The sequence below is a fragment of the Pelobates fuscus genome, chromosome 3 (assembly GCF_036172605.1).
Source record: "Pelobates fuscus isolate aPelFus1 chromosome 3, aPelFus1.pri, whole genome shotgun sequence".
In the NCBI taxonomy this organism is placed as follows: domain Eukaryota; kingdom Metazoa; phylum Chordata; class Amphibia; order Anura; family Pelobatidae; genus Pelobates; species Pelobates fuscus.
In genome coordinates this window covers 71,278,694-71,304,575 of record NC_086319.1, presented here as the reverse complement: position 1 = coordinate 71,304,575, position 25,882 = coordinate 71,278,694, and the positions used below count along the sequence as shown (strand labels likewise).

Below are 25,882 nucleotides of genomic sequence, written 5' to 3'. Positions count from 1 at the left end.
GCTGAGGGTGGTGGGGGTGAGGCTGAGGGTGGTGGGGGTGAAGCTGAGGGTGGGCAGGGGTGAAGCTGAGGGTGGTGGGGGGTGAAGCTGAGGGTGGTGGGGGGTGATGGTGGTGGGGGGTGATGGTGGTGGGGGGTGATGGTGACGGTGGTGGTGGGTGTAGTTGAGGGTGGTGGGGGTGAGGCTGAGGGTGGTGGGGGTGATGGTGGGGAGGGGTGATGGTGGTGGGGGTTAAGCTGAAGGTGGTGGGGGGTGAGGCTGAGGGTGGGTGATGGTGGTGGGGAATGAGGCTGAGGTTGGTGGGGGGTGATGGTGACGGTGGTGGGGGGGGTGAAGCTGATGGTGGTGGTGGGTGTAGCTGAGGGTGGTGGGGGTGAGGCTGAGGGTGGGGTGATGGTGAGGGTGGTGGGGGTGATGGTGGTGAGGGTGGTGGGGGTGATGGTGGTGGGTGGTGAGGCTGAGGGTGGTGGGGGGTGAGGCTGAGGGTGGGGAGATGGTGGTGGGGTGAGGCTGAGGGTGGTGGGGGTGATGGTGGTGGGGGTTAAGCTGAGGGTTAAGCTGAGGGTGGTGGGGGGTGAGGCTGAAGGTGGTGATGGTGGGTGATGGTGGTGGGGAATGAGGCTGAGGTTGGTGGGGGGTGATGGTGACGGTGGTGGGGGGGTGAAGCTGATGGTGGTGGTGGGTGTAGCTGAGGGTGGTGGGGTGAGGCTGAGGGTGGTGGGGGTGAGGCTGAGGGTGGGGAGATGGTGGTGGGGTGAGGCTGAGGGTGGGGTGATGGTGGTGGGGTGAGGCTGAGGGTGGTGGGGGTGATGGTGGTGGGGGTGAAGCGGAGGGTGGTGCGGGGTGATGGTGGTGGTGGGGGGTGAGGCTGAGGGTGGTGGGGTGATGGTGGTGGGGGTGAGGCTGAGGGTGGTGGGGGTGATGGTGGTGGGTGGTGAAACTGAGGGTGGTGGGGGGTGATGGTGGTGGGGGGTGAGGCTGAGGGTGGTGGGGGGTGATGGTGAGGGTGGGGGGTGAGGCTGAGGGTGGTGGGGGGTGATGGTGAGGGTGGGGGTGATGGTGAGGGTGGGGGGTGAGGCTGAGGGTGGTGGGGTTGATGGTGGTGGGGGGTGAAGCTGAGGGTGGTGGGGGTGATGGTGGTGGGGGTGAGGCTGAGGGTGGTGGGGGTGAGGCTGAGGGTGGTGGGGGGTGATGGTGGTGGGGGTGAGGCCGAGGGTGGTGGGGGTGATGGTGGTGGGGGTGAGGCTGAGGGTGGTGGGGGTGATGGTGGTGGGGGTTGAAGCTGAGGGTGGTGGGGGTGATGGGGGGTGAAGCTGAGGGTGGTGGGGGGTGATGGTGGTGGGGGGTGAGGCTGAGGGTGGTGGGGTTGATGGTGGTGGGGGGTGACGCTGAGGGTGGTGGGGGTGATGGTGGTGGGGGTGAGGCTGAGGGTGGTGGGGGTGATGGTGGTGGGGGGTGAACCTAAGGGTGGTGGGGGTGAGGCTAAGGGCGGTGGTGGGTGGTGATGGTGGTCGGGGGTGAGCCTGAGTTTGGTGGGGGGTGATGGGGAGGGAGAGCCTACCTTTCCCTGGTGGTCCAGTGGGCTCCCTGGTGGTCCGGTGGCCCCTGCTCCCGGTCTGCAGCTCCACAGAGCTGCAGACCGTGTAATCTCGCGAGATTCAGAGCGTTGCCGTGGTAACCCGCGGCAACGCTCTGATTGGCCAATTCTCGCGAGTCACATGGTCTGCAGCTCTGCACACTGCGGAGCTGCAGACCAGTGTCTGCGGTGGCCGGCCTGGCAGCAAGGAGGGGCCTCGCACCCGGCGGCATACCGGGCAAGCCGCCGGGCCCCCTCCTGGTGTCAGGTCCTCGGTCATTGACCGAGGACCTGACACACTCTGCCAACAGGCGGTTTAGGCGGCCGTGAGGCCCCAGCCAGCGCGAGGCCTTAGGCGGCCGCCTAAACCGCCTAATTAGAGAGCCGCCTCTGGGTGTCCTGGTCAGTCTCTGTTCGAGGGTTCCTGTGCGAACACCATGCAAGGGATTCTCTTAATTTCAGGGTACAAATGCTCCCGCTGTTCACATAGTTGTTCGGGAAGTAGAATGGGCAGCAATCTAATCTTTACCAGGGTTCATGCGAGTGCCTAGCCGAAAAAGTTCCAGGTACTCTACAACCAAGTACCGCTACTACATTCAGGAGACAAAATGGCCACCACGTGCATTCAGTTATACAAAATGGCGGCCACCCAGGGGAAACATTCATTAATTACTTCCCTTGCGGTTTTGCACTTAAATTACTAGGTGAGAACATTCTAATGGGGTACCAGGGTGTTCCTCGTTAGGGAGTTGAATGCAAAGTGTTCATATATTATAAAAATATAAAACACACAAATCCATATGAATTTAATAGTAGATTCCGCCACAATGCCCTTTCAGCTCTCTCAGGATTTAGATGCCCATTACTGTAGCGGAGTAGAAGTATGAACTGTAATATGTCCGCTGGTAGACATAATTAGCATTCAAATAAAGGGTAGCGTGATAATTCCAATCCCATTCCCAACAATATTTTAAAACATAACTCCCATAATATGAATCAAAACTCCATGAAAGAAAGATACTTCACCGTATAGCAGGGATATGAGCGCCCAATCTGTCGAAATACCGTTCAGATCTGTTCGGTAGAACAGGAAAGCCATTTGAGTGAAGGTTTAGACTGGTCAGCCACGAGGTGAAGCCCCAAAACAGTTCCATGCGATTGAATGCTTTGACCGGTCTTCTTTCGGGAGTTCTCACAAACAAACTAATGAATGCAAATGTTCACAAACTGGGTAGTCGTGTGTCTGATGGTGGTTCGTTCCATTTAGTCGAATGCCGCTTCTCTGAGACAAAAGGAAATGCACGTACGAATGAGATGGAAGCTTTTCAATCAATCCCTTTTGAACCACTGGAGGATATTCCTATCATGTCATTGACCCTTAAAGCGGTCCTGCTTGAAGCCCTTACTTCTGGACGAATGGTATCAGAATTGGGATCCTTTTCCTCAAACATTATTATTTTATTATTTATATAGCACCATCAGATTCCGTAGCGCTGTACAATGGGTGGGCTAACAGACATGTAATTGTAACCAGACAACTGGACGTACATGAACAGAGCGGTGGAGGGCACTGCTCAGTGAGCTTTCATCTTTCTTCCAGGACATAGTTGTTCTGAGGACAATACTGGAATTTAGACCCTGAATTATGTTGTTTCTTTTGTAACCGCTTGCGGTTCCCTTATTTACCTCTATAATGTCTTAAAGCATAGAACTTAGCAGGGCTAACCATACAGATATCTTAGCCATAATGTTATATAGTTAGTAAGAGATCCTCTATTTAACATGTGTAAATAATTGAGAATACAATATAAAATAAGGATTGTCTTGGAAGCCATAGATTTTGTCTTTTAGATATTTATTATATAAAAATATAAATATAGACATATCAAATCCATTATAGCAGAGTTTATAAGATGAAATTAAATGCTTGCAGATATCATTAATAGGTTAACATACCCTTCTGAACATGTCATCATGTCAGCCTCTCAGTCATTTTAAGATGGAGCAGCGTCTGTCTCCAAGTCTCTCCTCTGTGTGTTAACATTTAAAAGTACACCTATTTATACCTTAAGTGTCGTCATTTTAGAGTCACCATAGTTCAAATATGAAAAAGTCCATAACTAAAAGCAAGTGCACACGTCATGGGAAACTCCCGGACCTGGGGAACTTCCATCAAGTTCAAGAGACAAGATGGCTTCCCAAAGTCTGAATAGCTTATCTGTTGTTTATACTAAGACGTAAGTGCACAGTCGTGGGAGATTCCCGGATTTGGGGAAGTTCCATTAACTTGGGGTTACCACAGTATATTGTGTACTGAAAGAGTCGTAGTATAGCCTTGAAGCTTGTTTATGCGTTATTGTTATTGTAATTCGTCTGGGACAAAATGGTGCAAACATATTATGCACTGAGGTTATTGCTTAAAGAAACATCTATGAAAAACAATATGTTCCATTTCTAACACCTTGTCAGTTTGCAATATCTCTTAAAGACAAAGTACACAGTTTAAGAAATACAACATTTCATTCTAAAACTTGTAATATTTGCATTTGCCCATAACACTTTCAACTTCACTATTTTGAACAATAATCTGCAGGACCCTTCTCAATTCTCCACACCGTCCAGTTTAGTATATATCCTCAAATAAACAATACAAAATAAAATAGTTCTACAGGTCCAACAGCTACATCTGCTAGCCCAACATGATGCTCACACAGCTACTCTGCTGTTGCCCATGCAATAAAGTGAGACATGACTTTGAGCATATTTGATAACTCTGGAATTGACCATGGACTTTTAAATCCTGGGCCAAAATAGCATAAATGGAAAACAACTACTCATCAATTTCCCAACTCGGCTATTTTTATCAAACATTTGCAATTCTTGTGTCAATTATCTGCAGTTTCAAACTTAATAAATAAGCCTAGATGATCCTGGCATAAAATAAAATGATACACTAGTCTGTTTGATGTCAGATGACTACAAATTGGGAAAAATCCAACTTCTGTAGATGTCAAATGTAATCAAATGAAAAATCCATCTTTTAATTTTTTCAGAGTATGTGCTCATATTATTGGCATCAACATAGCGCCAACTTATACTGCAGTAATTTACAATATTATCAAAGGGGGAAATTTAACAATAAATGAGACAATTACAAAATGTTACTGGAACAAGAGGTAGAAGAGGACTCTCCTCAAATGAGCTTAAAGTTTAGAGAAGGTGGTATTAAACTAATTACATACACTGCACCATACATACTATTATTATTATTATTATTATTATACACAGGGGTAAAAAAAAAATAACCAAAAGGAAAGATCCAACTATTTTTTTCTGAGTATGTCCATATATCATTACATAATTACATAAAACATTCATTATTATACACAATGAATGACACTGACTCCATGGGTTAAAATGAGCACCATGTATTACTGCAGGACTGATGCATAACCATGGAGAGCCATGAGTCTGGTACCACACTCAACCAGTCCAACCAGTCCAGCAGCTAACTGACCTCCTGCTCACACAGCTCACCAGCTGTCTGAGCAAGGCACAGCAGGAAGTGCTTCAAATACAACCGCAGATTCGACACCGCACGAAAAATTAAAAAAAAAAAAAATAATATATATATATCTATATCGGTGAATGAAACGACGCAATTAGTCGCCTGAATGTATCACCGTATTAAGGAACTGATATTTTCTTTAATGTAATTTTTTTTTTTTTAAAGTGATTTCCACTCGTGTCGAATCAGCTGACGAGCGTGAGTGTGGGTTCAGGGCGACTCTGACGTGACGTGGAAGTCAGAGCTGCACTACTTCCTGGACTGAGACCGAGTGCAAGCAGGTTCGCTGCGGAGCCAGGACTACAGCTCGCCATGGGTGAGAGTGGGACAGGGTGGGGGCTGGTCATTTAACCCTTTATAAATGATATCAGTAGGGTGACATGCTGTATAGGTGTGTTAATGGGTTACAGCAGGCTTCCCCAAACTCTGCCCCCCCAGGTGTTGCTGAACTACAACTCCCATGATTCTCAGCCTGTCTATTTCATTCATAGACTCATTGGAGTTGTAGTTCAGCAACATCTGGAGGGCCAGAGTTTGGGGAAGACTGGGTTACAGGGAGCTGCTACCCCCCCCCCCCCCCCCCCCCCCCTCACCAGGGAGTAACTTCACCTAAATTTGGGGGTTAATTCTCCCAACAACTAACTATAGTGAATCGAGACCTGAAATGTAAATTATAGACTGGCACAGGCAAGCTGTGGAGAATTTTTCCAGCTCAGTTGTTCAGGCCTAAAAATTTTTATTAGTTTAGTTTCCAATACACTATAAGTTCACTGAATAATACTCTTTCATGTCTGGTCTTCTCAGGGTCATTAACTAGGAACATAATTACATTATAGTTCCTGTAATCATAGTGATGCCAGATTTGTAGTAGGTTATGGTCAGTGTGAACTGTCTGAAATTCAAAGTGAATTTAAAAGTTTAGGGGGGGGGGGGGGGGAATAGATGGGGAATAGATGATTTGGATACATTTTCAATGTCTGCTATGTTTTCATTCATTTTGAATTCCTGCTAATGCGCATGTTAGTGAATAACCCTGGCAACAACAAGAAAATCTAAGGATATATGAAAAGGGACACTATGGGCACGCAGACCGCGTCATCTCGTTGAAATGGTCTGGGTGCAGTCAGTGTCCCTGTTCCCCATAGCTCGGCAATATAATACATTGCAGTGTCAGAGAATCTTTGTTTATTTTGCAGGGTTAAGACTGCCTCTAGTGGCTGCCTACCAGACAGCCACTGTAGGCGCTTCCTGCTGTTTCACAGAATGTAACTCTGTAAAACAACGCTGGATGTCCTCATGTCCAGCATCCTCAAAATCCTCATTGGAAAGTACTGATCATTGGTTTCCTATGGTGAAGGCCTAATCCGCACTGCAATTTCAAGTTCCCTCCTCTGCGCTGACATTAGAGGCAGAGCCAGGTGTGTGAAAGAAAAGATTATTTAGTAGCTTAATTGAGTCCATGAATTCTGACACTCTTGACGATTTTTACTATAAGTGCCAAGAATATCCCATATATACAGCACTCCCAAGTTAATAAATACCACAGAGCAGGTTTTATTACTTTGCCAAATAGATCCATTCACAAATGCAGTATATGTGCATTATCACTGGCAAAGCTCTTTGAGGGGACCTGTCACAAGTATCTAGGACTTGTGTCTGTGTGCTTATTACTATACATTTTCTTCTCCTGTGACATGTTTGTTTATAGCTGCAGTTGTAAAAATTAAACTGCAGGTACCTTAAATACATTGTACTCCTTTCACTGTAACCTCTGCAACTTATTTGACCAAATTCAGTTTTCAGATCATTAATTAGTGGATAGATCTTTGAGAGGTCAACATATTTAAGGATAAGCTTAGAGTAGTGACAGTGCCTTGTTCCTTCATCCCAGTAAATGCTATTGTAGAGTTTACTGGGGTAAATAAGCACAGCAGAGGAAAGGGAAAAAAAACTTGGCATCACAGCGCATCTGTGCAGCACCTTCACCGACCCATCTTACTGCAGGTGTGCATGTGCATGATTGGTTGTCTAACAGACAAATACCATATACATGCATATATGGTCAGGAATTTCTCCTGCAGTGCTATACATGTACATGCCTTGTGCTACAATGGAAGCAGTAACCATTGCTCTGTCAATGTTGAGCAGACAAGTGGAAATGTTTCCAGTTTTGTGTGTGATGATAGATTATTTTTACTTCTAACATAATTTCCATTCTATTGTATCTTGTGCTCATGTTTATATTCTTAACTAAATGTGCATTCACAAATGAACACCTTAGAACTATAAACTCTGTATTTTTTAGGCCTGTTTTGTTTCATTGAAAGGTGTGTGCGCAGTGGTTATGGTGCCAAGTGTGTCCTGGCGCTCTCCTAATGTAAGTAGACTTCATACCTGAGGTCTGCCGGACGCTCCTGAATTTGCTCTCCTGAGAGTGTCAGCAGATTGCACTTAGCCAGTGAGCTAAGCCCTGCACTGCCAGGCTAAGCTCTATTCGGAATGCTTCTGGCTTTCGTAGAGGAGATGAGCAGTGGCCAGCAAACCCTGTTGTAAAACTGTCAGCAAACGGTTTGAATCCTTACAATGGGGGGCACCAGAGCTATTCTGGTACCATGATCACTACACTGTGCAGAAGTGGGTATGGTGCTTGGAGTGTTCCTTTAACAATCAATATTTGTTTTATTTTCATTAAAAGGAACACCACAGCATTAGACATACAAATCTGTATTCCTAACACTACAGTGTTCTTCTCTGCCTTTAGTTTAAGGTCCCCATCACCCAAATCTAAATAAAAAATTTTTTTTTAAACATGGTGGAAAAGAATTTACTAACCTTGATCCATAATTCAGTGCTGTTAGCCTGTACCAGTCTCCTTATTATTTCAGCACAATCCGCTGCCAATGAGATTATTAATCTCTGATTCAATCAAATGCTAACATTGAGCACATACAGCGCAGCATGTTCAGCAATATGATATCCATCGTTGGTGTCATCATGCTGTATGTGATGAAGGCGAAAGTGAAAACCTCTGAAAATTTAAAATCCAATGCTTCAAACCACTACATTAAGATGTAGTAGTTTTAATGCTTATAGTGCCATTTTAAAGGCACTCCCTCCTGTTGTAAGCAATCAAACTGTTTAATTTCTCACCAAGGGTCCACCGGGTGCCTGTAGTGGTTATGGTGCCAGGAGTACTCTGGTTAAGTCCCGGGTATGAAGTCAAACCATTTTAGCGGGTGGTTATGGTGCTTGGAGTTTTCCTTTAAAGGCACACTTTAGGCACTGTATGGGCACTCAGGGAGCTCTGATTGTTGTTTTGAATGTAATCCTAGTTAACACTTTGTCTTGCTCTATATTTCAGGGGGTTTCTTTTCCAGCATCTTTTCCAGCCTGTTTGGAACTCGGGAAATGAGAATTTTGATTCTGGGTCTTGACGGAGCAGGAAAGACAACGATTCTTTACAGATTACAAGTGGGAGAAGTTGTAACCACAATTCCAAGTATGTTGGGCGTTCTGTAGAGTGTGTTTCAAGTGATGACCTATATGTTTGTTTAATACACTGAAAAGGAGAATTGTTAGTCATGCACGCGCTCTCTCGTTCCCTTAAGAAAAACTGACAGCAAGTGCCCAGCTTAAAGCTATTCTCTCACTTTGGTATTTTGCAAAAGACCATGCCCCTTGAAATTTTGACAGCCTGTGGAGAATCTGAAGAGAGATATAGTTACCTGAAGATATCCCTTGTGAGTGCACCATCTTCCTTCTGGGGTCCATATTCAGCTCCTGGTACTGTATCTATCAGTCCTCTTTGCTTTTGTACACTCATACATAGATGAGTACTAAATAGAGTTATGGAAGATCAATGTGATGCACCATAGAAGTTCTCACATGAGAAAAAATGTACAAAAAGATACCCTTTCTGTCACTGCTAACATCTGCTTGGACAAACCTTTATAATACAAGCTCCACTTTTTGTGAATCTTCGCTTAGTGAGTACACAGACCCAATACAAAGATCCATCCAGGTGACATGGTGGTAGAGTGAGTTCAGATAGGGATATATACTTACCTTAAGCTGTCCCTCCTTGGCACCCTATCTTCTTAGAGCCATACTTTAGCTCCTGGCAGGAACTTCATCTGCCAGGAGCCTTTGTCATTATTAAGAATACAGAATAGGGTTTTGGGAGGATACCCCATGACCACCGGATGTTTAATAGATAATTTTATTCAGAGTAAGGTGCCATAGGCATCCATTGTGTATCGCAGAAGATGATGCCTGTTCCCATCAGTCGTCAGATTCCTGATGGAACATAGTGGCTGGAACTCCTCCTTTTGCTAGGGATGGGCTTTTAGATGAGACAAAATAGTCCCTAATATATCTCATGTATATATTTTTGAGTTCATAGGGATTTTAAAGATTAAAAAGAGCTATTCCTAAATATTCTATTTTTATGAAAAGTTAATCACTTTAAATGACATGCATGCCTAAAGATTGGAGTCTCTTTCCAAGCATTGTTCATAGCTTTCAGTACATGTAGCTGCCATAGTTATAAGATATACATTTGCCATTGAGATGATTAGCACAATCTGCTGAGAAAAATATATTTGCCACCATATGATATTTATACCTTGATAAGGTTAAAAGAACACTCTAACTTTAAAAAAATAGTTTTTAATTAGATTTGACCTTTATCCCATTTGGACTCTTTTCTGTATTTTTTTTATTTTTTTAACTAAAAACACAGTTTAACTTTTAAATGAAACCTTTATTTCAGCGTGGAGACTGACTTCTCACTGAGGTCATGTGACTCCATTAAGCACCAAGGATCAATCCAATGTTCCTCATAGAGACCATAGGATGCAGACAGCATCTGCATTCTTTGCATGCAGATACTGGACATCAAATTTATTCAGTTATTAAAAGGGTGTTAGAAGCCCCTAGTTGGTGTTGGACTTGTAATATGTATATGTTGCATTTAAATGCATTGCATGCTTTTTGTTTCTCACAATATGTTGGGTACACGTATTTATACTGTCTATGTATTTTTGTTTTTCCTTTTCAGCAATCGGTTTTAATGTTGAGACAGTAACTTACAAGAATCTTAAATTTCAAGTATGGGACTTAGGAGGACAAACAAGTATCAGGTAATAAGCTTGGCAAACCCAAGGTACCAAATGGCCATGCAGTATTGAAAATAAAAAAGGACTTGAACTGCATTGCTCTTTTTACATGCTTCCACACGATGCTGACTATTGTCCACATAGTAGATGTGGATTAATGGGGTAGTATTGTGAGGCTTGCACAGTGCAATGTCTGTAGAGCTTTGGCTTCAAGTTGAACCCTGCTCTTTCCTTTTCTTCCATCCTAACGTGAAACAGAGGTGTGTTGTCATGAGGCTGCATGTACTATCTCTGAGAGTAGTCCTGAGTGATTAAACAGCTGGACATTAGTGTAATGCAGTACGTTGATAGACATTTATCTTGTGCTGTAGTAAAATTATACACAAAATGACACATTTGATTCTTGTTTCAGACCCTATTGGCGTTGCTATTATTCCAACACTGATGCTGTGATTTACGTAGTAGACAGCTGTGACAGAGACAGAATTGGAATCTCCAAGTCTGAACTGGTTGCCATGTTAGAGGTAATTTGAAACAAACTTGAGGTCCTTGTGCTTTCTGACACTTTTTTTTACATTTCTATTCTTTACATAGATGGGAGCTACCTCATTGATTGCTTCTCTATGCACAAATTTACATAGTTGATGTTAGTAGAGCCATGTTGAGGTTAAAACATTTGCACCGGTGTTAATGAAATAGTCCAATAGAAACTTAGGGATAAAATGACCCACTATTGATAATGTATAATTGATAAAGTATAGCATACAAATCTATTTAAAGGACCACTCCCCTTCCCACATGGGGGAAACAAGAACTAACTGTTTAGTAGATATACCCTTAATGAATAAATGCATGTATTTATTGGGGGTATATCTTAAAAAAACTTGCAAAGGCTGCAGACTTGCAGTCTCTTCACAGGAAAATAACCAATCAGAGGCTTCTCATTGAGAATCACCTAAATTGGTCCACACGCGCACCTGCTCGAGTGTCGGCTCGTGCGCGTGCATACATGTCTGTTCTGAGGTCTGGAGCAGAGTAACTGGTGAGTATGGAGGCAGGCATGCTCAAGTAGAGGTGTGCGGTTCTGGAGAAAGATGAGTAATATCACCTTTTTAACTGGAGGTAAAGGTGAGCCGGAGGCCTAAACAGCTATTTAGTCATATAGTGTCAGGAATACACATTTGTATTCATGTAACTTTATAGGAACACTATAATGTCAGAAATTCAAACATGTATTTCTCATACTATAGTCATGAAATACATGTTTAGCTCCCCTACCTCCTTCTCTGTGGAGATAAAGGGTTTTTAACTCACCGTGCCGGTCTTGCAGAGCCATGCAGAACATGGAGACTCTGAATGTAGATGCTGCACACTGTGCAGCACTGAGATTGGAAGCACCTTTAGTGGCCGCCTGAGTGACTGCCACTAGGGGTGTTAATAGGTAGTAATGTAAACACAGCTTTTTCTCTGAAAAGGCAGTTACGTTGCAAAGTCTGTGGGACAGGCTATACACACCAGAATCATTACATCAGAAACTTTAGTGGTTCTGGTGACTATAGTGTCCCTTTAATAGTAGTAACTAGAATTTTAACAGAGCTATGAATGCAAGTTGAATGATTATAAATAAAGTTAGAAGAAAGAGTTAATGGGTGATGTACTGACAGGCTTAGTCTAATATACACAAACTGGACCATTAACTTTAGGACTAATGATATATTAGGCCAGGCTACTATTACAGATTTTCCTAAGCCTGGCCCTGAAGGTGTTATTGAGTAAATGTTACCTTTGATCTTTAAAAGAACATTATGCATGAGGCAATCTCAGACTTCCCCCTGTGGTTCGTTTACAAGCACTGCAAATAATTTGGATAAATCAGTTTAATGAATAACCCTCTCCTATATCCAAAACTAGGTAGTGTAACTAATCTCACGTATATCCTAGATTCTACATATTATATCTTATTCTGTAGTATTCAGTTTATTAAACCCAGAAAGTTGAAAAGATAAGCTATCAGTGTCACAAATCTGAACTTTAATTATTGCAGCTGCGGCACATATTACTGTTACAGTTTACTTTAGTTGTAACTATAGTTTCAGTGCATTTAAACTGTACTCATTTAAAAAAAATAAAAAAAATCTGCTCTGTTTCATAGTAATGCAATAAAACATTGTAAATGTAACTGCTCTGAATTCCAGGAAGAAGAATTAAAGAAAGCTATCTTAGTAGTGTTTGCTAACAAACAAGACATGGAGCAGGCCATGACACCTACAGAGGTTGCTAATTCCCTTGGCTTGCCAGCGTTGAAAGACCGTAAATGGCAGATTTTCAAAACCTCCGCAATGAAGGGCACTGGACTTGACGAAGCTATGGAATGGTAATGTTTTTATGTAGTCTATGCACAGAGTAATGAATGCAAGGCCAATTAGATGACCTGTTTCTGTAAAAGTGCAGCAGTCATTCTGCCATCTCATTCAATTGTTTGTGGCTGTCCTCCCACTCTCAAACCAAGCAAAATGTGTTCACTTTTAATCCCATTTAAAAGCAGCAGGTACACCTGCTATTTATACAGTCTGTCAATCTAAGGAAAAACATAATTGTTAGAACAAACTGTCAATCTCTATTCTTAGGTTTGACAAACATGTTCTAGTTAAAAAGTATTAGTAATTATACTGAATACCTCCTGTTGCATATATGACAGAGCAATATCGATTTTCATAATCCTAAACTTTCAGCAGAAATTTAGACTAATCTATGACCATGCCAAATAGTTTCCTGGTAAAACAGGAATCCTTATTTAAAAAGGGTAGTGTTGTTTTTTTGCAGCCTGCATATGTGCTCTGATCCACAAACAGAGGTTTCCCCTACTACTTCTTTTTGTTTTTTTGTTCCGTAATGGTGAACATGCACTGTTGGCCACTTTTTCTTGTTTCTTTAATTTAACAAAATGTATCTATAATGGACACAGTGGGCTGTACTTTTACATGTTTGCATGTAACATGAAATATACCCTAAATGCCACAACCCCTCCTGTGCATATGCGCTAAGCATAGTTCTGTTATATCATTTAGCTGGTAATATACCTGGTCACTGGGGTTTACATTATTTTTTATTTACTTTTTAAGTGTGCAAGTTAAAGTGCCCGTTATTTTTCATTCCTATGTAAAACATTGTAACTGGATCTATAGATATTGAAAAGTTATTTTCCTTTAAAGGAATACTATAGGGTCAGGAACACACACGTATTCCTGACCGTATAGTGTTAAAATCAGCCTTTGTAAATATAGTAAAATCTTACTTGTAGTCAAGTCTGCAGCTGCTGCCTCTGCTCTGCCAGCTTGGCTGACATTATCAAAAGTGATTCTGTGAGCCAGTCACAATGCTTTACCATAGGATTGGCTGAGACTGTCAAGGATGCAGATCAGGGGCAGAGCCAGAACAAGTCAAACACAGCCCTGGCCAATCAGCATCTATCAATGCATCTCCGTGCAGAGGGTGGAGACACTGAATGGCAGCACTGCCCCACGAAGTACCTCTAGTAGCCATCTGAGGAGTGGCCCGTGGAGTTATCACTAGGCTGTGATGTAAATACTGCAAAAAGCTAATTGTACGCACCAGAACAAATACAATAAGCAGTCTCAGCCAATTCTATGGGGAAGTATTGTGATTTGGCTCAGACCACCACTTCTGCTGATGTCAGCAGACCGGGGCAAGTCAGAGGCAGAGCCAGCAGCTACAGACTTAAATACAAGTAAGATTTTACTATATTTAGGGAGTCAAGAGGAGGTCAGGGGGCTAGATGGTGGTTTTAACACTATAGAGTTTGAAATATAGGTTTGTGTTCCTGACCCTATAGAGTTCTTTTAACAATATTAGGACAATCTGTTACAGTCTTACATTACTGGGCTTTTATGATGTTATGGAATGTCTAACATTCTGGGGTGAGAAGGGTTAAATCCCTGCTCACAGCTATCAATACCTAGGACTCTCCTCTGTCAGCTGGGCCCATATTTAGTGGCCCCTGATTGCCTGCTGTATGCAGCTCAGTGTTAATTTTGGCCGCAAATTTCAATTTAGTTTTAGTCATCTTAATTGTTTTAGCCAAGTGTAGTCGACAAAATTAACATTAATGCAGCCCTTTAAATGTGCTTTAAATCCCTGCAATTGCACTATCATGCGGATTCTCATGCTGCACACTGTCTGAGATCCGGATAGGGTCTCCCCTGCATGCCCCCTGACAATTGTGATCAGTGCTGGGCTTTGCCAGCTGCCCAGCACCGAACAAAGTGTTATCGTCAGAGAAGGCATGCTGCAAACCATGAGTAGAGGGAGGTCACACACTGCTCTGTTTTATTTTAGCATCGGGGAAGAGATAGTGTAAGGTTAGCGTTGACTACCAAAAATTAGATTCTAGATATCCAAGCCTTTTAACAATCAGGACTGACACGTGAATATTTTGTGTTTTTTCTTTAGTTGCACTTGACGTGTACAAATTAATATAAGCAAAAATGTGTTGCCTCCCCCTTGGCCAACAAGGCGAGGCAGGGGTGCAGAGCCAAACGCCTCTCCTCATAGAGATGCATTGAATCAATGCATGTCTATAAAGGAATGTTAAGCATCACACTGACCCAGGTAGCAACTCTAGTGGCCTTCTGAGTGACTGCCCCCGGAGTGTCTCTAGGCATGTAAACATTGCCTTTTCTCTGAAAATAAATTTTAGGCATTTACTGTTTTGTTGTTGTGGTGGGTTGTTGTTTTTTTTTTTTTTTTAAATACAGTGGATATTATGGAAATAAACTTACAATGTTTGATTTTCTATCTTGCAGGTTGGTTGAATCCTTGAAAAGCAGGCAGTAAATCGTTCTAGTTCACCTTTGTCCGTCACTCCACAAGAGAATGTTGCTGGATGTACATAGAATTTTCACCATCATTACCTGAAATGGCTCCTTTAGTTATTAAAAAGGACGTTGCACCTATATGACTTGTTTTCCAATAGCAATGTACCATACTGTGCTTTATGTAGTGTAGATTCTCTTTTATTTATGAAATTTTTGTAATAACTGACTTTTTTGAGAATGCATTCTTCCGGTGTGCAATCTTTACTATGGGGCCCACTTTTTTTTTTTTTTTTTTTTTTTTTTTTTAATTAAAACTAACATTCTGCTTACTATAACTACATAAGGTAGTTATCGTATGACCAGCTCCACAGTAGCAGTGGGATAAAAAAAATATACTGTTGAAACTTCATGTTAATGATCCCTTCCAAAATAAACTATTTCTTTAGTAACCTTGCTTGTTAATGTCATTGTTTTTTCAGTATGTATTTTAAAAAAGTGTCATGGTTTAGTTGCACAGTAAAGCAAAAGTAGACTTGTTACCTACAACCTGGATTTATAAAATTATCAGCCTTTTCTCTTATTTTTAAGATGACATCCATGTGATTAACGTAATTGGTTCTAAAGCAGATAGATGAAAATGTAGTTAGATACACAGATTCTACTCGACATACATTTAAGTGGTGGTTTCATTTTAATATTTACTTAGATAGCAAACACATTATGTATTATACATCACTTATTGTGTGATATTTCGTTAGCCAAATATGGCTATTTATAAAAAAATTGTGATTTTATATTTTTTGGAAGAGAAAATCTACAGTCTTTGGCACAGTGAGTATACCTTAATGTGTGATGATTAATATTAGATATATTAACGTGTTATTTTCAAGGACTCAAATAATGTACATAACATTAGCTGGGCATCCCATTCAACGTAAAAGAAATTGTGCTAAATATTTTTGAAGATTGTCCACTACACTGTAAACGATAATAATGATACAATAAATCAGTGGACAGACGTTTGGGTTCCACGAAACATGATGTTTCTGTATCATCCAGTGGGAGCCCACTAAATTAACATGGATCCAAAGTTTGGGTCCCAAATCAGATGTTAAAAACCATTGCTTCAAAATAAGCCCCTAATAATATTAAGCTCAGAAGCTCCTGATTCCATTTGTATGACACACAAATAGTTCTTATATCCCTGATTTGACGTTTTGGTAAAAGAGGACATCAATAAATATCCCTAAATCTTGCATAATATTTTGTATCACAGATTCACATGTGCAAAATGCTAAGTTTTGATATTTAATTATAAAATGGCAGTTAGGTACATTAAACTGTACACTTATTTTCAAGGCACTTCATACACACTGTTCCTGAAAGATATAACTGCACTTTTATCAAATAGTCTATTTACAATAATATTCCCTACATTTCCATTAAAGAATTGTATAGATGTAATAGTTCTTTTATTCCACCATTGCTAAATCTTTAAGAGCGTGACCACGTGCTTTTTTGGCTTTGTAGCCTGGTCGCAGGAATTCAATTTTTCTCTTTTTAGCTTCTATCTTGTTTTTGTGTTTCTTGAGTTTCTTCTTAGCAGCTATGTCAGGATTCGCAACAGCCTATGGGCAAAAGAATAAAAGAAGGAAATTTAAATTAATACAGTATGAATCCGTTCACATAACTTAAACGAGCACTTTGCTGCCGAGAAAAAAAATCAGTTACGTAGATATACCCTCAATGAATACATGCATGTTTTTTCATGCATATATATCTTAAAAAAAGCTTGCAAAAGCTGCAGATCTTATGAACGGCAGCCTTAGCAAGCCATCCCCTTTTTCCCTGCAAAAGACTTTTAGTCTCTTCATAGGGAAATAACAAATCAGAAGCTTTTCATTGAGAAGCCTCTGAATTGGTGCACGCTGGTCTGTGAGGGGGAGGCAGGCATGCTCAAGTAGAGCGTGCCTGCAACTTCCGCTAGTTTAAAGCAAGTGCTTTGGGGGTGTGGAGTAGTCCTTTAAAGGGACACTATAGCCCCCAAAACAACTTTAGCTTTATGAAACTGCTTTGGTGTTTTGATCATGCCCCTGCAATCTCATTGCTCAATTCTCTGCAATTTAGGAGTTAAATCACTTTGTTTCTGCAACCCTAGCCATACCTCCCAGCATGTGATTTACACAGCCTTCCTAAACAGTTGAGTCATCTAAGGTTTATACTTTTGTTGCAAATTTTGTTTAATTTTCTTATTTGCTGCTCTATTAATAGCTTGCTAGACAATGCAGGAGCCTCCTGTTTGTAAGTAAACTTAAAAGTACAGTAGATTGTAAGCTCACGGGCCATCTAGCCAAGCACTTTGTATAAAAGAGCTCCAATGGCTAGATATCTGCTTATGGGCAGGGCTCTCTCTACCTCTTGTATTAGTCTGTGTATATTGTACGTTTCTCCACTAATTGTACAGCGCTGCGGAATCTGTTGGCGCTTTATAAATAGCAGTAATAAATACAGAGACAAAGATAAAAAAAATTGAAAAGTAAACCATTTCTTTCATGCTGGCTGTTTGAGTCACAGACAGGGGATGTGTAGTAGCTAGGGCTACCTAAATGAAACATATTGATTTAACTCCTAAATGACAGTGAATTGAGCAGTGAAACATCAGACGCATGATCTATTCACAAAAGCTGCTTCATTAAGCTAAAGTTTTTTGATGCCTATAGTGTCCCTTTAAGACAGTCTTAAAGGGCTAATCCATACATGTTTTAATAGAAGAAGATTACCTGCAATCACAAGCCGAGGACAGATTCTCCCTGCAGTCTGCACCTTCGCAAAGGTCAAGCTTGCGGGGGGACATGGCTGCCACTGGTTGTCCATTACCAGCAAGCCATGTCTGCTGATGACAAGTTCATTTTATACACAGAACTGACGGGGTGGAGGTAAACTTCCCACAGCAAAGTTCTGTGCACTTACAGACTTTGAGCACCATGACCACTTTAAATCACTAGAGTGCCCATGGTACGTGGAGCAACACTTTAATCCCATCAAGATAGTTACTATAAAATTGATTTGCCTCATGCAGGTCCTGACTGATTAAATAGCTTGTAATTGTGGAAATAACTCCTCAATACTACATGTTTGAAGGATCTCACACTAAGTCCTGGTGAATTAATGTCTTACAGAGTTAGAGCAGAACATCAATACTGAACACAGCTGACTGGGAGAATTTATTAATATACTTATATGTTTGTTTTAACATGCGACTCTGTTTAACATAAACATTTGGATGGATGTTTTACCCCCTTTGGTTTTCTGTCTCCCCACCCCCTTGTTATTTTATTTTTTTAAATTAATTTAAAATGTTTGTTGATTTAATATACTGAAAATTATTCAATAAAAAATATTTGACTAGAATTTGACCAAAAATGTTAGATGCACTCTGAAATACTGACAAATAATTGCTTTGCCTGTGCGATTTTTCTATTAAAATAAAAATTTAAGTGGCCGTCTGCTTTGTAAATAGCAGAATGCAAATGTTACCTGCAAAGCCTTTTGTTTTTTCCTCATGGCTCTCTTCTGATTGGCCTGTTTCTGCACCGCTGAAAACAGTAGAGAGAATTGTTCCAGGCCCACTAAGTTCTTCAGAAGATCTATGATCTCTTGAGCGAGATTTTTGAGGGTTGAATCTGAAAATGAAATCAGACATTATTACATTGCTACCACTAATTCTAACAGAATGTATTCACTTTTCTGAATATGTGAAGAAATACATTTGTTTACATTACTTGCTGTTATTATTTATCACAAGGTAAAGGTCAGTTGACTTGTGAACAGAATCATTAAAAAATTGTAGGAAAACGACGTATACCGGTAAATCAAGCAGCGTGTATAAATGATATGATCTCATCTGTGTGAAATCAATCAATAATGGCAAGGACACTAAAGAAACTGCTGAGGTGAATTCATTATGTTCCTACGATAACCAAACAACCTTTCTTGTTAAGCTTTACCCAACAAATGCTTTCAGCCAATATAAGAAATTCTAATGTTAGTATAAATAGTTTTTCTTTAAAAAAAACAAAAAAACTCCAGTACATTATCTATGTAATTAAGTACACACACAAAAAAAAGCTGGAATGTCCCTTTATGACATAGTAGTGAATGAAAATGTTAATATGGGTATGTCCTCTATTCACTCACACATAGTGTTTCAGCTATACGGCCAGGACAAATTTACCAATGAACCAAATAAATTAGAAAAAAAGTTGGAAAAAAAAATAGTATGTACATCAAGAGTATATGTGAGATATGCACTAGACACAGCCTTATTTTCAAGTTACCTTGTTCCGAATAGCTGCTGCTCAACTCCCTGAAAAGTGGAGTTATTATTGTTGGGAGAAACAGTTCGACTCTTTCTTTTCCAAGATCCACTGCTAGTGCTCCGAGGAATTTGAAAATACACGTTCTCTGCAATTTCACAAATGAAAGTTTCAACAGGTCAGTAAACAAATGTTCTAAAAGTTGCCTTCATTTCAACAATGATGACTAATGTATACTAAAAAGGAATGACACAAGCTTGGCCTTACAACTTCTCGCTATGGATATTGAAATTCAGACGTTTCTCCAAGATATCAAAAGCAGCATAAACTAACTTTTTGGTTTGGTAAAAGATGGTATCACAAGATTGTTTCCTGCAATCAAGATTTATCTTCCCGCTATCCATAGCTTGCAACAACTATTAGGCTGTTTTTTCCACTGTGTGGAGATTCCTACAATGGGTTGATAATCAAGTTCTAGTTATGAGGAAATGTTTTACCCTGTTATAAAATGTTGTATGGAATATATTTAGCCCTCTTTTTGTCCCTGTCATTCTTGGCCCTTCCCTTGCTTTCTATTAGAGAATTACTAAGCATGCACTTTGTAAGTGATGACAAATACTACTAACACACAGTACGGACAAGGGCAACAGAATTGCTTCCATTTCCTTGAATGAGCGGAGCCATAAACTTTTTTTTTTTTTTTTCCAGTTGCATGCAATAACTGTTTTATGTAGAAAGCAAAACGGTTTGATTCTATGTGTCAAACCACATCTCCCATGGAACTGGAAACCATTAGTGGGGAGTTAAACTACACAAGTTTCTTGTTTTGTTTGCAAAAATCAAGTATTTGGCAACGGGCAAAAGAGGACAAAAAAACAAAACAAATAAATATACAAAACACAAAAAACTGGTTGCGCTGAATACTGTTTATATATTTTATTTATATTTTACTTTTTTATATTCATCTGGATGCTGTGAGATTTACCACTAAAGAGCTACAGCCCCCAGTGGGAATTATACAGCTGTACGCGGTTTTACTCAGAGCTAGTCTATAGCTCTAACAAGTGCGAGTGTGATCCCACATATTGGACTTAATAGACACAGTATTCAGCACAACCTGTTTTTTGTATCATTTTGCTTCTTGTCAGTAAGGTGTTAGGGGTATTTCTTATATTCAGTGTTTGCAGCTCATTTAACTGTTTATATTAATTGATTACTTAGCGAATATCCTATCTTTCGTATCTAAAACTATCTACATACTTTATATGCGTGCAATGATAGTGTGTTGAACAAACCTTCAGGGGATTTTTAGGAGTGTGAGCAGCTTCCCTCTTTGCCACGATTGATAGTTTTTTTACGAGCCATAGCAAAGTGGCCTCCTTCTCCTCTACTTGTTCCTTTGCAGTTTCCTCCTCATCTCCTGAAGCATCTATTTCTGCAGTTTCAGGACCCTCATCATCCAGGTTAGTTTGTGTCTGTACCACATCACTTTGAAGGAGGTATATAACTTTGGCCACAAACAATAAATTCTTGATGACCTTGGAATCGGAAGAAAAACAAATTCAGTGTAAACTCAGGATGCAACTCAGTAATCAAATACTTTGCTCTGGATTTAGATGTCTGCTCCACCACTACAGGCATTAGTGACTTTGCCGTGGTAAGCATTTCCTTAAAACCAAAGCTGTTATGGACCCCTGACACCCAACTTTATTAATCTTCAGTTTGTGATGTAGATATATGGTTCTGAAAATGTCAGACAGCTATGCGACTGGTCTAACAACCATAGTTAAAATTTAACTTTACAATTATATATGCTTCTCACTTCCACGTAGAGAATACTATTGACTGCTCTTTGTGTTTACACAGCAAGGAGGGTTATGCAGTTTCGCAAAACTCTTTGCTGGCTTTAAGTCTCACGTGACAATGGATCAAACAAAAGCTCTGGTGTTACTCATCATTTTGGGATTTAAATCCATTTAGTCACAAGAACATATAGTGAGATCAAGCATTGGTTGATTAAAACTGTCTTGCAGTTGGTGGACAAAAATATATATTTGTATGAAACTTTGCGAGCATTGTAACAATTAATCTCCAAAACAGTCTAGTCCAGCTTCTTCACGACTATACAAAACCAACTGTCCAGTGCTACCTTGTTCCAGCCAAAGAGCAAAGATTTATTTTGACTTGTTGGCTAACAAAGTTATTGCAAATATATCAAAAAAACAATCTTTCTATAAAAACAAACATCAGGTCAATATCCTCTTGAACAGTTTTCATGATATGTGTAAAGAAGATGAAGAGCATAATTCTTCATAAGGATCTGGTTGTAACATGTCTTAATGGGGCTTATAGAGTTAAGAGTACTAAGTAGAAGTACCTAGAATCTCTATAGGAAGCAGTAGGACGACTCTTTTAAAAAGGTCTTCTCAACTAATTACAGGCCTAAAATCCCTGCTTTCTATGAAAGGAGATTAAGGGACAATGTCAAGAAACATCATCTATGGAAGAAGAAACATACTATTCAGCTCTTAAACATATCGTGAACAATTTGTGCATTTCTTACTGTTAATGTCGTAGACCCGTGAATTATATTAAAGGGACACTATAGTCACCAGAACAACTACAGCTTATTGAATTTGTTCTGGTGAGCAGAATCATTACCTTCAGGCTTTTTGCTGTAAACACTGTCTTTTCAGAGAAAATGCAGTGTTTACATTACAGTCTAGTGATAACTTCACTGACAACTCCTCAGATGGCTGTTAGAGATCCTTCCTGGGTCATGGCTGCCTAGAATGCATCCAAACATTTAGTATCTCCTCCCTCTGCATGCAGACACTGAACTTTCCTAATAGAAATTCATTGATTCAATTCATCTCTATAAGGAGATGCTGATTGACCAGGGCTGTGTTTGAATCATGCTGGCTCTGCCCCTGATCTGCCTCCTTGTCAGTCTCAGCCAATCCTATGGGGAAGCATTGTGATTGGATCAGGCTACCACTTCTTATGATGTCAGCAGACTGCTTGTTTTTCTGAGTCTAACAGCATGCAGAGTTACAGCTTAAGGCTTGAATACAGTAAGATTTTGCTATATTTATGGAGGCATGAGGGGCCCAGGGGGGGCTAGATGGTGGTTTTAACACTATAGGGTCAGGAATACGTTTGTGTTCCTGACCCTATAGTGATCCTTTAAGTCTGCCAAGGAACAAAGTGCTGTATTTGTATCATTTCTATTATTCATTGTGCACATGATACGTAAGCATTTACATGCACAGCTGGAAATGTGTTTTGTATTGTGTCAGGAAAATATATGGCCTTTTCGATTAACAAAATCAATTACTATATTACTATATATTACTATGAGATACTGAACGTGACAATATCTTTTTATTTTAAAAAGATTTTGCTTTTGTATATCAGTTGGCTATTCCTACACTAACGCTCCAACCACTAAAGAAGTTATTATATTATAATACTTTATTTCTAAAATGCCTATACGTTCCGCAGAGCTGTACATGAAAGTAAGCCAGGAGGAGGAAATAAAATACACAGTTTGAAAAGTGCATACCTGTTCACCAAGGGATTGGTCTAGAAATTTTGACTGCAGTTGATGGCAGAACGCCAGAGCAAGGTCTTTTATCTGTAAAGGTAAGGTTTTACAAATATAAATCAAATAAACATCAAATGAATAATCAAAGTGAACCTGACATCAATTTATGAGGATTGTTTTTGTTTTTTTAAATGTGCCAATTTTAATAGAAATTTGCATTTTAAAATAATTTAACCCTGATACACTTCCCGGGCTTTCAGTTAGACAGCCGGTCCGGTTACCTCCAGGAAGTTTAGCTTTGTGTATTACTGTGATTAAACAGCTGTACACACGCATACTAGATCTTCAGCTGTTCATATACCCCCAAGGAACACAAACAAAAAATACATGCATATTTTCTTTAGGGGAATGTCTGCTAAAAATCCTTAAAAATAAAATATGCCCCTTTTTGTTTGATTTTTTGGTGATGGCAGTCTGCAAGAATAGTAATGACTATATGAAGTGAAAGACTTCAGAACTTTATATGAAGCAAAATAGCAGCTACAGAAAGGAGTGGATAAATGTTAAATACATGCCCTGTATGTGAACATAATTTAAAACATAAAAGGCTTCTTTAGGAACACTACACATACAAAGAGCACTTCAATGCTGGCAATCAAGCCAGGTAGGTCTATTCCTTCTTCCATTTGTTTCCCTGAGCTAATAGATGTGGCAGGCATCGTCTACTTGAGTGTGCTGCCTTCTCCCCAATTTCCCAACCTGATCTCAGACCAGTATCTTCCTGAATGCTGGTACAGTGTGCGCATGCACAGGGAAGAGATTCAGAGGATTTTCAAAGAATTATTACCCCCTAGAAGAAGGGGGGACTTGCAAAGGCTGCAGTCATATGAACAGTATAGCAAGCTGTTTTTAGATAAATCTCAATGACTACATATGGAAATGCATGCATGTATTCCTTGGGGCTATATCTAAAAAAAATATTTGTTTTACTTTCTGGTGTGGAGTGTTCCTTTAAAACAGAATAAGCAAAGTAACAGCAATTCTTTATTTTGGTCTACATTTAGAAATTTTCTCTGAAACTGCTATGTTTTCAGCTGCAGGGTTAAAACTAGAGGGACATGGCACCCAGACCATTTCATTGAGCTGAAGTGGTCTGGGTGCCTACAGTAGTCCTTTAAGTACAACGCAACGTATTACAGTTTAACTGTAATACACAAAAGAGGACATCATGTTACACATCTGAAATAGAGGAATCAAGTAAGAATTGCCTCTAAAAGACCCCATAAGCCAATATTTCCAAAACATAACAAAACCAGAATAATTTTCATGTGCTATGTGACATCTTTTTAGAACTTTGGGGTGGACAACTTAACTTTACATCTAAACACAACACTAAATACAATGGGAAAATTCATTTTGGATTAATGACAATTCACGCTATAGTAAATAAGCCTGTGTATGGTTTTCTGTCACAGGAGTATAGTTTGGTACTATGCATTTCTCAATTCAATCCTTAAGTGATACAAACAGTGCAAAGATTGGGAGTTTTGGATACAGATGCATTCTGGGCTGTTTGGTACTGATTTTGAGAGACATACCCTGAGTTAGTAAACGGATAGTCACATTTAGAATCTTCAAAAACACAATTTCCATTATCAGCCACTATGCAGCAGTCAGCAGATAATAGGGACTAAAAGCAGCCTTTTTTCTAAGAAGTATTGACATTACCTTTTTATCCAGGCTGTCATTTAAGTATGGTACAGGACATTCTATTGGAGTCTTCTTTGTGCCTGTCTGTTTGGCCATCCACTTACTGACAAGGTCATCTGGTTTTTGAAGGGCAAACAACAGTCCAAAAATCTGGGAAGAGGTGAGCCAGACCCAGCTGTGCGGATAATATAAATGGGATTGTACATGGGCTGAAAGATAAAAAAAAAAAGCATGAAATTATCTCAGGAAATAATACATAAATAGCAATAGAAAGGTACTAAAAATGTAGACAAATGACATGATAACTAAGAAACATTTAAAAACATGCCAAAATAAGCCATGTATTTAAACTCCCATTACAATAGCATTCACCATTAGGACTGGGATTATGGGTAAGCTTACAGGTTGGATTAGGGGTTGCATTAAGGGTTATATGTCCACCCATTGTACAGCGCTACGGAATCTGATGGCACTAAATAAATAATAAAATAATAAAATGAATAATAATATTAGGGGCAGAAATAGACGGACAATGTATACATCTGGGTGTCTTTTTACTTGAGAACAGTAGCAGGATACAAATATGGGATGTTTGCAGTAGTGGAACATGAATGGTCTTTGAATTACCCCCAACTTAAAATAAATAAAATGTGTGGAGAAAAAATCCAGAAATGAATTTGACTTAGGCTTGTGATAAAATGGTTAAATGAAAAGTTACATATCCTCATGTACTTTCTACAATTCCAATTCTCCTTTAAATAATACGATATGTGTGGGAGCACTTACACAGAAATGAGAAAACTGTAGTAAAATGAACACATGGTAAAAAATGCCAAAAAGACCTTAGTCACAAACACCATGCATCTAAACAGACCCTTGGTCGGGGGCGGGGCCTAACTGTCATGGAGGACAGACGTGTTTCACAGGAGCTCCTCCACAATCCTGTCATTGAAGACAAAATACGGCCTCATTTAGCCTGATTCAGGGACCACCTTGAGCCCACACCGAAGCCCGACATTGCTGGGCCTGGTAGTAGGGGTCGGTGACCCGGTAAAAGCAGAGCAGCCACACTTGCGACAAAATGCGGCCTTGTGTGCACCGGGCGGGGAAGGCGGCCGCTCTCCCGCTCCGGGGCTACCCAGCGACTGCAATGGCGGGACAGGCAACCCGTTACCCCCCCCCTGGGACCGTTGGGGGTGAACACGGTCCAACC

General features: G+C 40.4%; 2 protein-coding genes across 2 annotated transcripts in view; one reads left to right on the top strand and one right to left on the bottom strand.

The window, feature by feature from the left end:
* The first annotated feature begins 5,333 nt into the window (after positions 1-5,333).
* ARL1 (ADP ribosylation factor like GTPase 1) lies at positions 5,334-15,545 on the top strand. Its single transcript, XM_063447175.1, has 6 exons — positions 5,334-5,460; positions 8,506-8,643; positions 10,204-10,285; positions 10,674-10,785; positions 12,457-12,635; positions 15,085-15,545. Exons 1-6 carry the CDS (start codon positions 5,457-5,459, stop codon positions 15,113-15,115), a joined length of 546 nt encoding a protein of 181 aa, XP_063303245.1. The 5' UTR covers positions 5,334-5,456; the 3' UTR covers positions 15,116-15,545.
* An 846-nt stretch (positions 15,546-16,391) lies between these two features.
* UTP20 (UTP20 small subunit processome component) overlaps positions 16,392-25,882 on the bottom strand; it is a 110,934-nt gene continuing 101,443 nt past the window's right edge. Inside the window, exons 57-62 of the mRNA XM_063447177.1 lie at positions 24,688-24,878; positions 22,978-23,049; positions 20,708-20,950; positions 19,434-19,560; positions 18,634-18,779; positions 16,392-16,724 (exon numbers count right to left, since the gene is read on the bottom strand). Of these exons, the coding sequence (XP_063303247.1) occupies positions 16,569-16,724; positions 18,634-18,779; positions 19,434-19,560; positions 20,708-20,950; positions 22,978-23,049; positions 24,688-24,878 (935 nt within the window). The 3' untranslated portion in view covers positions 16,392-16,568. The remainder of the gene's footprint in view (positions 16,725-18,633; positions 18,780-19,433; positions 19,561-20,707; positions 20,951-22,977; positions 23,050-24,687; positions 24,879-25,882) is intronic.

Excerpts from the sequence above, each read along its gene's own strand:
- ARL1 (XM_063447175.1), top strand. Across the intron at positions 10,786-12,456 it reads AACTGGTTGCCATGTTAGAG|GAAGAAGAATTAAAGAAAGC; the intron begins GTAATTTGAAAC and ends TCTGAATTCCAG. Across the intron at positions 12,636-15,084 it reads CTTGACGAAGCTATGGAATG|GTTGGTTGAATCCTTGAAAA; the intron begins GTAATGTTTTTA and ends TCTATCTTGCAG.